Source organism: Pseudoliparis swirei, chromosome 19 (genome assembly GCF_029220125.1).
Source record: "Pseudoliparis swirei isolate HS2019 ecotype Mariana Trench chromosome 19, NWPU_hadal_v1, whole genome shotgun sequence".
NCBI classification, from domain to species: Eukaryota; Metazoa; Chordata; class Actinopteri; order Perciformes; family Liparidae; genus Pseudoliparis; species Pseudoliparis swirei.
Window position 1 is genome coordinate 15477293 of NC_079406.1, and position 18323 is coordinate 15495615.

At 43.6% G+C, this 18323-nt stretch overlaps 1 protein-coding gene across 1 annotated transcript in view; it reads right to left on the reverse strand.

The window, feature by feature from the left end:
- Positions 1-14360, reverse strand: part of LOC130209591 (Kv channel-interacting protein 1) — a 51295-nt gene extending 36935 nt beyond the window's left edge. Inside the window, exon 1 of the mRNA XM_056439343.1 lies at positions 14044-14360. Within this exon, the coding sequence (XP_056295318.1) occupies positions 14044-14101 (58 nt within the window). The 5' untranslated portion in view covers positions 14102-14360. The remainder of the gene's footprint in view (positions 1-14043) is intronic.
- Positions 14361-18323: the final 3963 nt, after the last annotated feature.

Here is an 18323-nt window from a genome sequence, read left to right on the forward strand (position 1 = left end):
AGCCTCAAACCGTGCATAAAATGAGTTCAGGTCGTCCGCTAGGGATGCGCCGGCACTCACCATTGCGCGGGGTCTGCTCTGGTAGTTTGTGATAGTCCGTAGCCCCTGCCATAGGCGCCTGGTGTCGCGCTGCTCCATCTGTGATTCCACTCTGTCTCGGTACCTCCTCTTGGCCTTCTTCACCGCCTCCTCAGTCCATAGACCGCTGCCTTGTACTCGTCCATGTTGCCGGATACAAGACCGGAGTTATAGGCAGCAGTACGGGCGCTCACAGCTTCACGGATGGATCTATCATCCCACGGCTTTTGGTTACGGAAGACCCTCACTTTTACCGTGGAGACGATGGTGTCCGTAGCGTTGCTATGAGGCTCATTGCTACTCAAGAACTCGCTGACGTCACTGGAACTGGATTGGATCATGTCCCAGTCGACGATACGTAGAGCGCCCTGTAGCTCAGCCTCTGATTGGTCAGACCACCGCATTACGTTCCTCGTCACTACCGCTTCCCGCGCGATCCTTTGTTTATACTCCGGAAGCAGAAAATGGCGGCATGGTCTGATTTCCCTAACGGAGGGAGAGAGACAGCCTTGTAGCCTCTCTTGAATGGCGATAGCAGTGGTCCAACGTTCTTTCCTCTGGTAGCACACGTAATGTGCTGGTGAAAGTTCGGCATGACTTTTTTTAGGTTTGCCTTGTTAAAGTCCCCAGCCACCACCACAGCCGCGTCGGGATACTTGTTCTGATGCCGACATAACACATCATGTAGGTCCGATAGTGCTACGCCGGGGTCAGCTTGTGGTGGAATGTAAACGGCTGTGGTGATGACCGAGCTGAACTCCCGGGAAGGTAGAATGGACGGCATGAGATCGCCAGATGTTCCAGGTTCGCGAGCAGGAACGAAAGAGTCTTAATGTTCTTGGGGTCACACCACATGTTGTTTGTCATGAAGCAAACCCTCCACCCTTAGATTTACCAGACTCTTCCGTTCTGTCTGCACGGAAAACAGAGAAGGACTCGGTTGGGCATATGACTCGATCCGCACCAGCGGGTCAGCCAAGTTTCCGCCAGACAAAAGATGTTACAATCCCGCATGTCCCGTTGGAATCTGATCCTTGCCCTAAAATCATCCATCTTATTTTCCAGAGACTGGACGTTAGCAAGAAGGATGCTGGGCAAAGGTGGACGGTGGGCTTGAACTCTCAGTCTGTTCCGAATTCCGCCCGCTTCTCGATGTTTTCGCTCTCCCGTAGTAGCGGCTCCACTGTTGTTGTTGTGGTTCGCCGACAATCTCTGCCGCCACGCTGGATCGATGGAAAAAGTGGACAAAAACCCTTGTTTTGCGCAAAAGTTTATGTCCAAAAGTGTGCTGCGGTCGTATGTTGTTAGTGCCGATGTGTTTGTGGCAAAGAAAATATTAAAAATAAACACAAAAACTAAAAGAGCGCACAATCTCCGCGGAGCTGCCGCGACGGCGACTGGACACAGCCGCGCCATCTTCAATGTTGCCTGCCACGCTGGACCCATGGCAATTTGCATATCGTCAAAACAGATCCACCGACGACGCAATTGCCATGGCACTTCACACCGCCCTTTCCCACCTGGAGGGGAGGAACTGTTGTGTGCGAATGCTGGTTGTGGACTACAGCTCAGCTCAACACTATTGTTCCCGCCAAGCTCGACACCAAGCTCAGAGGTTCAGGCCTGCACTCTACCATGTGCAGCTGGATACTGGACTTCCTGTCGGGCCGCCGCCAGGTGGTGAGGATGGGCAGTACCACCTCAGAGCCGCTGACCTCAACACGGGAGCCCCTCAGGGATGCGTGTTGAGCCCTCTCCTCTACTCCTGTACACCCACGACTGCACGGCCATGCACAGCTCCAACGTCATCATCAAGTTTGCTGACGACACAACAGTGTTGGGGCTGATCACCGACGACGACGAGACAGCCTACAGGGAGGAGGTTGGATCACTGGTACAGTGGTGCCAGGAGAACAGCCTCGTCCTCAACGCCAAGAAGACCAAGGAGCTGATCGTGGACTACAGGAAGCGGAGAGGAGAGCACACCCCATCTCCATAGACGGAGTTGCAGTAGAGAGGTCAGCAGCTTCAAGTTCCTCGGCGTGCACATCTCCGAGGACCTCACATGGACCACGACACCACTCACGTGGTGAAAAGGGCCCAACAACGCCTGTATTTCCTTAGGCGACTGAGGAAATTCAACATGGCCCCGCATCCTCAGAACATTCTACACCAGTACCATCAAGAGTGTTCTGACAGGTTGCATCACCGTCTGGTACGGGAACTGCACCGCCCTGGAGCGAGGGCACTACAGAGGGTGGTGCGGTCGGCACAGTACATCGTTGGAGGTGAGCTTCCCTCCATCCTGGACATATACACCAGGCGGTGCGTGGCCAGGGCCAAACGGATGATGAAAGACAATAACCACCCCGGCCACAAACTGTTCACCCTTCTACCGTCAGGCAGGCGATACCGCAGTATCAAGTGCCGCACAAACAGACTGAGGGACAGCTTCTTCAGTCAGGCCATCAGGCTGCTGAACAAGGACTGAGACCCTCATTAACACTATACACCAGAACATATTCTGTGAATATATATGGCCATGGTGTATATTTTATTACATTGTTTTATATATATATATATATTGTATATATATATTGTATATATATACATATATACAGGACTGTCTCAGAAAATTAGAATATTGTGATGAAGTTCTTTATTTTCTGTAATGCAATTAAAAAAACAAAAATGTCATGCATTCTGGATTCATTACAAATCAACTGAAATATTGCAAGCCTTTTATTCTGATTTATTGCTGATTATGGTTTACAGCTTAAGAAAACTCAAATATCCTATCTCTAAATATTAGAATATCATGAAAAAGTATACTAGTAGGGTATTAAACAAATCACTTGAATTGTCTAATTAACTCAAACACCTGTAAGGGTTTCCTGAGCCTTGACAAAACACTCAGCTGTTATAAATCTTTTTTTTTTACTTGGTCTGAGGAAATATTAAAATTTTATGAGATAGGATTTTAGAGTTTTCTTAAGCTGTAAGCCATAATCAGCAATATTAAAAGAATAAAAGGCTTGCAATATTTCAGTTGATTTGTAATGAATCCAGAATGCATGACATTTTTGTTTTTTTAATTGCATTACAGAAAATAAAGAACTTTATCACAATATTCTAATTTTCTGAGACAGTCCTGTATATATATATATTGTCTCAAAAAAGTGTATATTTTATTACATTGTTTTATATATATATATTGTCATGATGTATATTCTATTACATTGTTTTATATATATATATTGTTAATACTTTCTTCTTTTTTGTGTGTGGATATTGTACAGTTTATTCTCATTCTTATTCTTTTTTTTAGTCTGCTACTGCTGTCGGGTGTTTTGCACATAATAATTTCACAAACCGATTATACTTGTATAAAAGGGGATGTGACAATAAAAAACTTGAAACTTGAAACTTGAAACTACAGCTTAGGACTTTATGTTCATGTTGTTAAAGTTTTTTATAACACTATACAGTGATTCAGAGATAATGTTAACCCATTTCTAGACATATTTAAGCTATAAATAGTGAATATGAGTGATTTTTGTCAGATTCTGACCTTATAACAGTTGATGTGTTTAATGGTTTAGGGAGTGCCTGCTGCTGCTTTTCATGGCAAGAGGAGGCCAATCTAGCTCCAGAAGGAGCTCATTATGCCTCTGTTGACAGCCTGATATCCCTAAGTCTGTCCGGGGTCACCGCAGCCACACCCCAAGTGATGCTGACCGTTTCCATCGGTCCCTCTTCGTGCCCCTGTCGATGCCAAACACCAGACCTGAAAGTACTGCAACAGGAAAGCCAACATAATACGATCACATGTGGTTTGCAAGGTCCACCTGTGCATAAACACGACAGTGAATAAGTGGCCTTATGTTGTGGCCTTATATCAGACATGGGCAAACTACGGCCCGCGGGCCACATCCGGCCCGTTAGGCTTTTTAATCCGGCCCGCCGAACTTGTCCAAATCGTGACTTTGTTTACTTCCGGTGTGCGTTGGCGCGGAAAGTACTCGTCACACAAAAGCCTTCACCATGATTTGTCAATCCGTTTGTCTGTCAACATTTTGCGGAAAAAAACAACCAATGAACACTCAGTAAATCACAAGGGATCCGCCCACGACACAGGTGACGCTCATTTAGAAACAGCCGCAGTGATTTTGGCAAGCAGCGCGGAGCCTGGAGGGGCTGCAGAGCCACGAGGAGGAACACGCAGCCAGAAGAGAGCCACTTGGACCGGGTAAGAGTCTTTACTACACGTTACGTGTCACGGTGTCCGTCCCGGTGTCCGTAACTTGTGCGCGGTGCTGACTAGTCTTGTATTTTACAGAGAGGATTCACCAGCGCCTGCAGCTCCACCTGCAGCGCCACCTGCCCGGCCAGCAGAGAGGACTCGTGACACGATGACATGATGTTATTATAGTGAAGCCATATTGTAAATAGTCTGTCAATAGTTGTGTTCTGTTTTCTATTTCACAACATGTATATAATGTAGAATTGTTATTTATTTATGTACAATACATATTTATTTAAAAAAAAAAATGTAATGGTCATTTTTTATTTGCACACACCCCATGAAACTTTATCTGCAATATGAAGTCATTTCTCAGTCCCATCTTTATCATTTTGGTGAATGTGTCACAGACCACATCATTTTTACTAAAAAAACGTTAATACAAAATGTGGTTTTCCTCATTTATTCAATTTAGTTTATTTGTAGAGACCAATTTCACAAATTTGAATTGGGAGTGCTTTACAATCTGTGCATATAGACATCCCTGACCTTTGGCCTCACATCGGATCAGGAACAACAGAGGAGGATCTCTCCAGGATGGACAGGTGCAAGTACATGTATCTAGCATTGTATTCAGATATTTCACTGCTTTTGTGAACCTATGACCTTTGGTAAACCAATTTCAAACACCAAAACAGTTCGTCCACATGTGAGTAAAGGTGTGTTTTCAGAAGAGATATGAATAATTTTTAAAAATCTAACTTCAATTGTCAGCTTTAGGGCCATATTTTCTCGAGTAAAGCGCTGTCAGTCTGTTTGTGACGGGGTTCATACACATCCTGACCAGATGACGCCGCACATTGCCCTCAATTTAAAGACCCCTTTCTAGTTTCTGCTGCAGGCAGGATATTTAATACAGTCTATCTCTCAGGACAATCCGTCCATTATTTTGCGGGGTTTAAAACAATTAGAAATTATTGAGCTTGAGTATTTCGTTGGGTAATAATTTGTTTTGAATGTTGAAAGTGATTCCATTGATCTCTTTCCAGTAAATGTTGATTACTTTAACTTTGCACCTTAAATTGAAATGTATAAAAAACAGATGCAATCTCCAGGTTTAATAAATTACATTGCGTTTCCAAATGCTCCTGGCCCGGCCCCTCTGTCACATTTTAGAACCGAATGTGGCCCGCAGGTCAAAAAGTTTGCCCACCCCTGCCTTATATTGATGTGTATGTTGACGGTTCCAGGACCAGCATGTGTTTACATTTTTTAATCCTCAAGGTGATGTTAGACTATTGTTAAATACATGTTCCTTTCACCTTGTATATATATTTATTGTATATTTTTATATATACACTTGTTGGATTTTCTTTACCACAAACGGGCACACACCCAAATATGGTCACTTCATTTTTTACCACAAACGGTCAAGGAACCCAATATGGGCACTTCATTGATGTTGATTTTCTAACTAAAAACAATATATTTTTTAATGTCACAACAGTAAAACAGTATTGGTATGTCCTCCAATAGCACTGTAGTGTTGACATTTTGAATTTCAAAGTATTTCAATAAGTGCCCTATAAAGGGTGAACACATTTCACATCTCTTTTTTGCTACGTAATGAGAAAAACATGTCTACTAGATTTGCAATTGCTTCTGCAAATGATGATTAGTCAGTTTTCAGCAGTCGATTTGAAGAAAGGACACGCTGTCCTGTTATATCAAGCCAGCCATCCATAATAATGCTTCTGCAAGTGTGGCAACTGCTTAGAATATGGGCCACATTTTGTCTCCTGATGGTGAATAATGAGCAAGGCGTCATTCTTTGAGCCATATGGGAAGATTTAGCTGGGAAGGTTTAGTTTGGTGCCGAAAAAAAATATATCTGCAATCTGCTGTGAAAAGCCATTAATGCTCAGATGTGTGGGGTAACAGCAAGAGAGACAGCATGGACAGCAGTGGGGAGTAATGCTTTCACCCTGCCTACACACACACACACTTGCCCATTCACCAACCGTAGGCAGAAAGAAAGGTTGATTCGAGACATCTAAACAGTGTGCAGCACCATGGAGTGTGACCATTTCCTGCCACACACACACTGCGTGCTCGACGATTAAAGACGTAGCCTGCAGTGTGCCGAGACAAATGTACAGACTATCAAAGTAATTTCTCCCAATCATCACTGCGCCCTACTTCATCTTTAGCCTTAAACCCTATCTAGCCATCTCTCACTCTCTTATCTACAAATGTGTCTCCAGGCACACGGCCTACACCAACACACCTTTATCCGCCCATCTCTCCCTATAAATCTCTCCGAACGTATCAGCCTCGCGTTCTGTCGTTTCAAACACTGTTCCCGACTTGTTCCAATGTCTCATCTCCATCCCTCTCCATCGCCCTTAAGTCTCTGACAGGCACGTTTCCACAGACTGACAGAAATGTTTCACTTTATGTAAATCATTTCAAAGTCTGTCTGTAGAGCAGATAGACAGAGCCAGAGGTTAGTGTGTGTGCGCGTGCCTGTTTGTTTGTGTGCGGTGTGTGTGCATGCATGCGTGTGTGTGCAACATTGATGCCAAATTGCCTGGTGTGTGTGTCTAGTGCATCTGTGTGTGTGTTGTGTGGTGTGTGCGCATGTGTGCATGTGTGTAAAACATTGATGCCAAATTGCCTGGTGTGTGCAGTGTGTGTGTGTGTGAATGTGTGCGCATGTGTGCAACATTGATGTTGAATTTCCTGGTGTGTATGTGTGTGTGCAGTCTGTGTGTGTGGTGTGTGCGCGTGTGCAAAATGTATGCCAAGTTGCCTGGTGTGTGTGTGTGTGTGTGTGTGCAACATTGTAGCCGAATTCCCTGGTGTGTGTGTGTGTGTGTGTGTGGTGTGCGCATGTGTGCAAAATTGATGCCAAGTTGCCTGGTGTGTGTGTGCGCAACATTGATGCCGAATTGCCTGGTGTGTGTGTGTGTGCAGTGTGTGTGTGTGTGCGTGTGTGTGTGTGCGTGCGCAACATTGATGCCGAATTGCCTGGTGTTTCCCTGCAGGCATGTGTGGGAATTGCTGCAGACTGTTTTGCAAGACCCCTGTCACACTTCTGAGGATAGAGAAGATAAGAGACAGAGGAGAGAAGTAAACGGCAAAAGAAGGAAGAGGTGCATCAGAAGGAAGGAAAAAAGATGGAAACATAGTTGGCAGTTATAGATGAAGAAGGATAAGGAGGAAACACACAAGGAAAGCTTCCAGCTGGCGATTAGAGTGCGGTGCAGAGAGCGGAAGAAAGAGAAGGAAGTGGGTAACAAGAGCCAGAAGAGTGGGCGAGTGGCATCACAAGAAAGAAAAAGGCAGAGAAGAGTCAGTGGGATATGCAAAACATTACATATGCAGAGAAGGGGACGGGAGAACAAAGAGTGTAAAGTTAAAAAAGACAGGGGAGCAAGCATGAGAGAAAATGACACTCTTAATATCTTTATTAAGATTAAACCATCGAGTGGAAGCTTCAGAAAGTCAAAGCAGCACATTCAGACTAAGAGTGCGAACATGCAGCCTGTAACATAGAACGTATCGTTCTACAGTTATAGACCATGAATCTGTCGTGTCGCTGCATGACTGTGTCCTGTCGGAAAAACCAGGCTTTGGAAATTGCTCATGAGAGGCAGCGAGGCTTCGGACGCGGAAGAACATGTCCATTCGGTAAATCAATACTAATATCTACAGCTGTCCTAATTAATTCTCACACAGTTACTCGTCTGTATCTTTATTAGTGGATGCACGCTGAACCTCTTGCCAGCTCCCATCACATTATGAACTAGAATGGGCACTCGGTAGAGCGCATACCTTCGCATATCACAAGATTGGGCATTGAATTATGAACATTTTGGCATTAGTTGCATGCCAATTGGATATAAATTGACCGAGCTATGGTAAAAAGAAGATTTTGACCTTTTCGTGACCTTGACCTTAACCTTTGACCTGATCGATCCCAAAATCTAATCAAATGGTCCCCGGATAATAACCAATCATCCCACCAAATTTCATGCGATTCGATTTAAAACTTTTTTTGTTACCTGAATAACACGCATACAAATAAATAAATAAATACACAGCGATCAAAACATAACCTTCCGCATTTTCAATGCGAAGGTAATAAGGGAATAATTTAAGGAGCCGCTATTGATCTGTCATCAGGGAGATAGGGAAAAGAGTATGTGTGTGTGTGTGTGGGGGGGGAGGGGGGGTAAAGAGAGAATCGATGAGAGAAACCAAAGACACTCAGAGAGAGAAAGACTGGAATGAGGGAAGAAAGTCGGTTTCTGCATCACTGTTATTCTGATGTCTTAGTACACACACACATCACACACACACACACATCACACTTTGTATTTGTCGAAAGGAATATGACACCTATCATGTGAATGACATAACTGTGAACCATGACTCACTGGCCTGATGTTTGTGGGCACAAGGATGCATCATGCATTATTTACAGCAAAACCACAAACACACACACATCCATAGAGGCAGATGACGGAGTTATTTTAGTCAGTGTTATTTCCAGCGTCACATTGTGCTGTAACCCACACAGTGGCACCGTGAAACAATCAGGAGCACAACATACTGTTTGAATGTCAGCGATGATAAACAACCCCCCATTGCTCATTTTTTCTTACACATTCACTGAAGATTGTTTTAGAATCCAACAGCTAGTTGAAGCTGCTCATCTTCTTCTGTCCTTCCTTCCCACTGTCTGTGACAGATTCATATTTCTCAGAGGTCACAAAGCAAAATCAGAAGTGTATATTTACTTGGCAACACATGGACCTTTCTGTAGGCTTGTTCTTTAAAATGTAAACAATGAATGAGACCCTACTGGTCTATGTGTTATATTATTGGATGAGTTATTTTCTGTTTCTCTGTGTCCCATTTTACAAAAATAGAACACCTAATTAGTGTAACAATCATTTAACTAAAACGTTAACTTCATCCCCCAATGTTTATGTTACCAAAACAACCTAAAACGTCTTTCCAATATGAAGCAACGGCTTTTAAAATGTATGTTATGAGCTTTTGTTTTACTCAGTGGATTACTAGAACTTTACTGTGTGCTCAAGGGACAGCTTGTTTACTCTTACTGTCCTCTAACGCCTGCAAAGAGAAACATTTTCATTCAATTGAAACACACTGAGAATTCGGTTCTTCGTCAAATTAACTGACATCAGTTGAGTCTCTTTCTAGCTGTCAAATGAACTTAGATTAAATGATGTGCATCACTGCTGTCATAACTGTTCATACAGCCCTGGCCATAAGGTCAAAGCTAAGCAGCTATCTATATTCATCATCTGCATTTCTCTCATTGGCTTAATTATTACAAAGACCTGAAGGCAAACACAGGGCTGAGCTGTTCACGGAGATAAATTGCATAGAAAATGTTGTTTATCATTGAAGAAGTAAGCAACGCATCTACCTGCAAATATTATGCTAATTAAGTATCTTCATTTATGCAGCATATTGATTTATTGAACTCTCCAACGTGGCTTTCATTTTAAACTGAAAGATCAAACGCATTAGTTTAAGAGGATCTTAAATGACGGGCAGATTTTTTAAATGGAAATCATGCTTCCTGTGAACATCTAGACTGGAGTGTAAATAAATACGAGATATGAGGATGTATTATCACAATTCCACCCATAAATACCCAAACTAAGTCACACACAAACACACGTAGCTTTAGGCATGGGATTAGTCAGAAACCTATTTCCATGTTGTCACGTGCCTAATAAAGCTCTTTTGCTTTCCTAATTGGCCCTTTTGGTGCACTTCTTTTGATGTGCGGGGATGAGATAGAGGGGTGGGAACTGTAAAGCCAATCAAGGACACAGGGCTCCTCTCCAGTCGGCTCTTAAGCCCTGCAGCAGAGAGATACATTGAATCAGACACACTTGTTCTCCAGCATGCCCACATACACTCACACAAACACAAGTATACTTACATATATATTCTACCGGCCCCAGAATATAAAACTCTACATGAAAGCAGTGATCTTGAGAGTGTGAGGGTTCGAGAGAGCGAAAGAGAAGGACGGAGAGAGACAGAAACCCGGAGATAAACAACAAAGGCAGACGAATAGCCATACATCAAGAAGTAAACAACTCGGGAAGTAGAAGAAACAATCGTGAATGGAGAGACGAAATGAGGAGGTGAAATGAGGTGAGAGGGTGAAAATCATCCACTTGACGGAGCGAGAGAGTACGGAGAAATGAAAGCTGAGGCAAAAACAAATGGAGCGAACAGTCAGGGAGATGAATGTGTCGACCAGCTGCAGGTTTTGTAGTTTATAACAAAGCCGCTGGGACATATTTCACAGGAACAGAGACGTTTGTGCTCAGTGACGGTGGTTATATTTCCTTTATTTTGCCCCAGATGACGACAGATACATAGATAAACTCCTTAATGCCCACCTATGGCTCTGACATTGGCTAATATCTCTTCCCCCATCTTCTCTCGAGGGAAAGCTACAGCTTTATGTAGGCCACAGCATCACTTTGGCTGGATTTAGTTCAGTTTTTACAGCAACATCCATTAATTCAGTTAAGTGCTCGAAGATTTTAAACTGTACACCAGAATCGTTGTGGATCAAACCACCAACCTGCTCTGCCAGAGGCACAACCTTATACATCACCGAGGTTTGGACCTTTGTAGCTTTTTATGATGGCTAAATAGCAACGGTCGTGAAATAATTGATATATATATATATACACTATACTTTAGTGCGGCAAATATATTGTACATCCCCAAATTGACCGGATCATTCCTCGTGTGTGGGAGGTTGATGAAGTGGATGATCTTATCCTTACTACAACAAATTAATGTATTATGTCAACAACTTGAGGAAACCGGAGGAGACAGCTGCATGCAGGTGACTCGAAACTGTAACTAGCTGCTTGTAGTTCGATCCCCAGACAGACATCATCAAACAATCAGTTAAATAGTGGCCAGTGATGCCGGCTTGTTGATTTATAGAAAAGCTAATCCAACATTAATTCCCTCCATCAAATGTTAGACTGATACACTTTCAGTTGAAAGGCTTTTCTTTTGTGAAAAAGGGTTGAAAATCATGTTAAAATGAAGTACTCATGTTCCATTAATTGCAAGATTCATTCCAGCTACGGTCGGGGACATTAACATTCATATCAATAGAGCCTGTGTTTACTTTCTTTACGAAAACAGACAAAAAGGATAAGAGTGGAGTGAAGCTCCACTTTAGGAGATATGGGACACGAGGAGGAGTCTGGTCTGAATGTTTTCACAAACAGCTCAGGGATAAAATCACTCTCAACATCTCTGGGGATGATACAAAGAAGACAAATCACTTGTACATGCTTTAGAAACAGGTAGTCTTACACATCTTCATTTGATGTGTTTCCAGCCAAATCAATCAGTTTACAGGATATTCAACCTTTGTTTCTTTCTAATGCATTTATAACTTAACTTTCTTATTCACAGGGCTTGTACAAAGGCCTATAAGGATGGATAATCTATGTTGTCTATGATCTATGGGTTACTCGTTGTCTTTTTGATTCTTTACAGTTCTTTTAGTTTCTACGCCCTCCGGTATTTTGGGAAATAATGCAGCACAAAGCGCAGAGCGTAAGAGAGAAAGAAAGAGGGAAAGTTATGGAGATGATAAAGAAGAGAGGAAGCGCAGGCACTGCCCAGGATAGAATTACCATAATGACTCTGTGCTATTCAGCACAAACATAAACAAAGCCCTCATCCAATCCTAATTACCTCAGGGATGTATATGTTACAGTTACAGTGAAACCTGGAGGCTCCTACACCAACTTATATTGTCATAATCAAAGTGGCATTGTATATTACAAGATATATCATTGTAAAACACAGTTTGCTTCATTTGTGCATACAGTTTGAGAAACATCTCTATAAATAAAATGTATTTAATGTGGATTTGATTTCCTAAAAAAGGACAGACACAGATACAGATGTGGAGAGAGAACAGATAAAGCCGGAGAGGGAAATTAACATCTCATCATCTTATTCATTCAAGTGTAACAATCTCTGGTCTCATCTGGTCTGCGTGCTGGTTTGAACGACAAAATATGAAAGATGTAATCAGCAGCACATGTTTTTGTATCATTTTGAATCTTTGCGCTATGGGAGGATATCAAGTCCGGAGTGGTCCCGACACAAGTCTTCTTGATTTAGTCGAGTCACATCATCATCAGATTTGTGAGTTTGACACAAGAGACACGGTGAGACTTAGAGTGTGTTTTAATTACTTTGGTAAATTCTGTATACTCAGCAAGTTAATCTCAGCTGGCCGTTACCTCATGTTGAGCGTTGACCACGGATGGGCCAACCTTCCGTAAAAAAATGAATCCTGCCCTGCTTCCATTCGCACACTTTTTATAACACAGCAGCAGATGGTGAAACACACACACACACACTCACTGACACTCACACTGCAGCCCCCTGAGGAGCAGCCTCGGCTCCTCTCCTCAACTTCTCTCAATTTTTCTCTCCCACTTTTACGCATCTAAAGCTTCAAAGTGGCTGCTATTTAGAGGTTACCCAAACTAGAGGAGTGTAAAAGGGGACGACACAGCTACCACGTGTATGGTCACTGTTGCCTCAGTAATCTTTCTACGGGTTTAATATTTTAGGCTGTGAAAATGTGCAACATCTGTTCAGCCCAAATCTGAAGTATCTGCTGAGAGCTGTTGCCGTGCGATGAACTGAAGCGCAAGTTGGGAATTAAAATAAACAACCCACGCAGGATGCTGTTTATGCCTGTATTTATAACCATTCATAGGGTCTCTAAAGTGTTTTTACAGCTATTTCAAATCCTGCGCATGGTCTTGCTGTAGTGTTTGACAGGTTTCACAGACAACACAGACAGCTGTTTCACATGATATCATGAGTTAGATTTCCACATGTGACAGCATGGCGAAACATGTTGTGACTCGTGTTGTTGGGCTCCTCTGCCCGTGATGCAGCTCTGTGTCTGCTGGTGATAACCATCAGGTTTGAGGTCACAGACACGGGACAGACCGCGGCCAAAGGCCGAGGGATTACACCACACTGATTTACTGCACGCACACACCTCTGCCACAGCCTCCATACAACATACACAACATGTTTGACCCCATTAAACCCTCTTAGGTTTTGCATTCAATGTTTTCATGGAAAAAACTGCACATTCTTATTTATGTCTATAAACACACGTACATACATGTCAGGACCAGTTCCTCGTGTCAAACAGTCGCAGGGCAGACAGGAAGCAGGTTGGTGTGGAGAGCAGACAGGGGTAACTACCATCACCTTTACATGCCAGGTGACACGGCTGCACTTACAAGAGGACACACACACACACACATATTCCTATGTGTGTGTGTGTGTGTCACCGGGCAGATGGCCTGGTGATTGCATCACAAACCAATTATGAATAAAAGAAAATTGCCAACTTTACATCCCTGCTCTGTATACGTTCAACTCATTCCCATAATGCACTTCTTGTGCAATATTAATGACTGAGAGCAAACATACAAGACTCCATAATTAAGGCACACACTTGCAATATGATCATCTATAATATATAATTTTCTCATATGACATTCGCATGCATGTGAACACACACACACACACCTACACACATCTTGAGTGTTTTTTAGAGAGAGATAATCTAGAAAAAAGATTATTCTTACCTTTGCGGTAGTTCACCTGCTTGGTTTGCGTGGAAAAGGTTCCCGCCACGAGACCCATGTTGACTCCTGGCTGCAGACAGGTTGAGTGTGCTTGCGTGTGTGTGTCTGCCCGCCTATAATCAAGGTGTGCTCGTGAGTGTGCGCACGGCAGGTGTGTGTGTGATGTAATTAAGTTATTCCATTGGCCAGCAGTTTGTGCAGAAGAACAGATATTACATCACATGCTGCTTCACACCCACGATGCTCTGCTGCTGCTGCTCGGGGGGGTGTGTACGTGTGTCTGTGTGAGTGACTGAATGAGTGGGTGAGAAAGAGAGAGGGAGGATGTGTTTGTGCGAGAGAGTGTGAATGAAATAGCTGGCGCACATGAACACTGGAGCTCTACCTCTACGCTGTCACCGAAGCTGCCTATTTCCTTTCTGCCTCGCTCTACCATGCAGACCCTCCCTCTTCCGACTCTCTCGCGCTCGCTCTCTCTCTCTCTCTCTCGCAGTGTCATTCCATCAATTCCTCTGTGCCTTTTCACGTATCCTGCGTCTCTCTGCTCCCTCTTTCCCCTCAACTATTTGTCCCAGTCTCTTTGTCTGTCTGCTGAGGGAAGAGGGATTGCACATTGTTGCACAGGAAAAGGCAGCGACAGAGGAAAGGGGGAAGAGCAGAAAAAAGGGGGAGAAGATGAAGAAAAGGCAGAGGCAAGTGAGAGAGTGAGGGTGGGAGGGAAGGGGGTAAACATGAGAGAGAGAGGGATGAAGAATACAGGGAGAGGTGATGAGAGATACGGTCGGGCTAGACCGACTGTTCAGCAGGCAAACGGTCTGAAGGGGCAGAGTACGCACTGGCTGCTTTATCTCGATGGATGAGTCTGACATGCGGCGTGTGTCTGCATGTGTGTGTGTGTGTGTGTGTGTGTGTGTGTGTATAGAGTGTGTACATGTGACACCACCATGTACCAGACATGTTTTTGCTGTTGAGTCTGCTGAATCATCCATTACACAGAGACACAATCAGGCCAATATAGGACAATACAATCAGGTCAATGGCGCCGGTCCACCTCACACACGTTCCCCTCTGTCAATCACTGTGAAAACCTTGCCGTCCTCTATGTTACGCCCCGCCGGCTGCACCGACGCCATCGACTGCAGCCCCGATTGAAATTCCTCATGTGGCTTTAGTTAGGCAAACAATTTACAGCCGAGCCATCCATGGCTGTGGCTGAGCGCAGGCCATCAGGGCCAATGATAAAGCCAATAGGACATGGCATTCATTAAAAGCTACTGGCTGCACACTGAGGATCAATACGGAGTAAAAACAAGAGAGAGGGAGGAGGTGTGGATGAGAAAAAGAGAATTAGGAAGAGAAGAGAGAAGCAGAAAGGGAGGAAAAGGAGCACTGTAATGACAAGAGACATGTTTCGGGTATGCAAGAGCTCAGCCCAACACACACACACACACACACACCTCCTCTTTCTCCTATGCTGGCTCTACAGACAGAAGCAGATCTGGCAGCAGCTTCCCATCAATATCAAACAATAACAAACACATTTCACAGATACGCACATACAAACAACCACGAGGAAGGGTGGCAATACATCAACAGAGAGAAAAGAGGTTTTCTGAAATACACAATCTAGCAGCGACACACTGAACAGACAGGATACGACTGTGTGATTCGCTGTAGTGAGGATGTTTGTTCAGTGGAGGGGTAACAAACACATCTTTCAGTGGAGGGAAAGCCTGAGGTTGATCAACTACTTTGGAAATCTTCTGGATAAACTGTGAAACCCCAAAGTGGTAAGGCTGAAAAGTGACCAGAACAGAACTTCAGTGGGTTCTCTGTTTACACCCTCGCTGTCTGTAAACATCACTGAACAAGAGGTCACAACATCAGAAGAGGGACGAAAGATCAAGTGGGATATTAACATTCACAGTCCGACAGGCGGTCATTCATTCAATTCAATTTCTGATTTGCTTTTCTTTAGAGACTGATTATTTGTATTGACTTCCTTATTGATTTCCTTTAAAGGACTACTGGTACTTTGTTTAAGCCCAGGTAATCATGCATGTATTGTTTTTACTCTTCATATATGTTGAATTGTATTTTTGTCTGTATTATTTACATATAATTATGTTAGCTTAGAAACTGAAATTAACTGGAATTACCCGAATGGATCACTCAGTATATACATTATACCAACGGTTCTTTCCCTGGAAACATATTCTTTGGGGAAATGATCGGGAATTTACAGATCATTAAAGTGTTGCGTTCCATAAAGACAGCCGGTAGGAATGCTTACATTAGTGTATGTTATCGATACATCCGGACATCTTTAACAACATCGACTGCGATCACTTCCAAGAGATCTAATTTATAAGTCTTTGAGATATCCGGCTCATAAACACACACAGACAAAGTAATTGAGGCATTTATGTCTAAGTGGTTTCAACAAGGAAACTGAAATAGCTTTGCAGACCTCCAGTAACACTAAACAGCAACAGGTTTATCACATTAGGGCCAAACTCCTCCAAGACATTCAGCCTGACATCGTCTGTCCTGCGACACAGTCCGGTCCGAGGGGCTGGAGAGCGCAAGCCCAACTCTCATCATTTATGAACCATGATGACACAATGGATCTGTCACGAGCTGGAGATGATGCCTTCCAGGATGAATGGATGCTGGGCAAGGGAAGAGAAGGACAGGGTGAGACAGGAAGGCAGACGGCATTCGACAGGAGAGAAAGAAGGTATTGACAAGCAGAGGGAATGTGGCGAGCAGGCAGCGAATAATAAATTGTCTGGTCAGTCGCTGCGCGGCCTCATCAGATGAAGGTCATAGTGATGAGACACAGAAGAGAGGAGATGAGAGTAGAGGGTTGGGAGGGAAGGAAAGAGGCAGCAAGGAAAGAAAGTGGGACAGGGGAGCAATAATAATAATAACTGCAGGAGGGACCGAGAAGAAGCTGAGACTGTGAGAGTGGAGAATGTGGAAGGTATATGGGAGGAGGTTGGGGAGGGGAATGGGAGAAAATAATGGGAGAAGTGGTAGGTAATGGAGGGGAGAGAGGTCAGGAGGGAGAGGGAGGTGGAATGAAAGAGAAAATGACCAAAACAAGATGGCGGGCCAGAGGGACGTAGGGAAACCTGCACCTGGCTCCATCAGACTCAGTGTCGTCTGGACTAACAGGTTGACTCACTGCAGTGAGGCGTGGAGGAGCTCCTCCACCCTGACAGGAGGAGGTGTCATGCTGCTGAGATCAGCTGCTGCTACATTGACTACAAACGTAACATGGCCACGCTGTGCAACAGGCCGACGACAAGCAGAGTGCAGCCAGTGAGACGACAGGCCAAAGCTCTTTGAGCCAATGCTGACACTAATCATCTGAACTTGAAGGATCATTTCACTCAACAACAAAAAATAGATTACTTTTACATGTTGCAATACAGGTTTTGGTGATCCACGTTTTGAGATGTCCGATGTCAAACCAGGACAATGGAGCTAAATGTAATGTTGCTTTCGTAGTAAAAGACTGAAAATAAAGATCAATAGGGTTATTGGGATCTAGTTGATTCATGAATTGGTAACCTGATCCAATAAATGTAATCTGCCACATTTTTGATAATCAATCATTCTGAATTATCGCTGATTCCAGCATCTCAAATTTGTGGATTACTTATTATTGGAAACTGATTATCTCTGGGATTTGGACTGCAATTTATAATCTATAATATGATGAATGAATCCGACCACCGACAAATCACAGCACTGGAGCAACAAAAAAAACGTCATCATTCCTACAAAAACCTTCCACGATGTGTTTTCGGTTCCTGAAGTAAATTGTAACAGTTCGGTCGCCTAAAAATTTCTTTTCAGCATTAACCTTTGGCTCCACCCTCTCAAAAAGACCAGGGGTTCTGGAAACTTGTGACCGGAAACATTTGAGACCATCAGCAGGTTAATCGATCGTTGCAGCACAAAATGTAAATGATCCAGAGTAACTCCTCCAGAGCTAATACACGCAAACACAATGAAGGTGCTCCATGCGCCTGCTTCACATCAGCAGGTTATCATTGACATCATGAGCGTGCTGATGCTTGCATGGCGGTAGATTCTTAAGCCCTCAGACAAAATGTCCTTTTCACCGCAATCTCAGATATAAACATCTGGATGAATCAAACCCAAACTGTGCGTGTCAACGTACAAACGAGTGAAATAAAGCATTTTGTTCCGCTAATGCTTATTGTAAATTTCATTGGTAAATGGATAATAGATTTAATGCTTTTCTA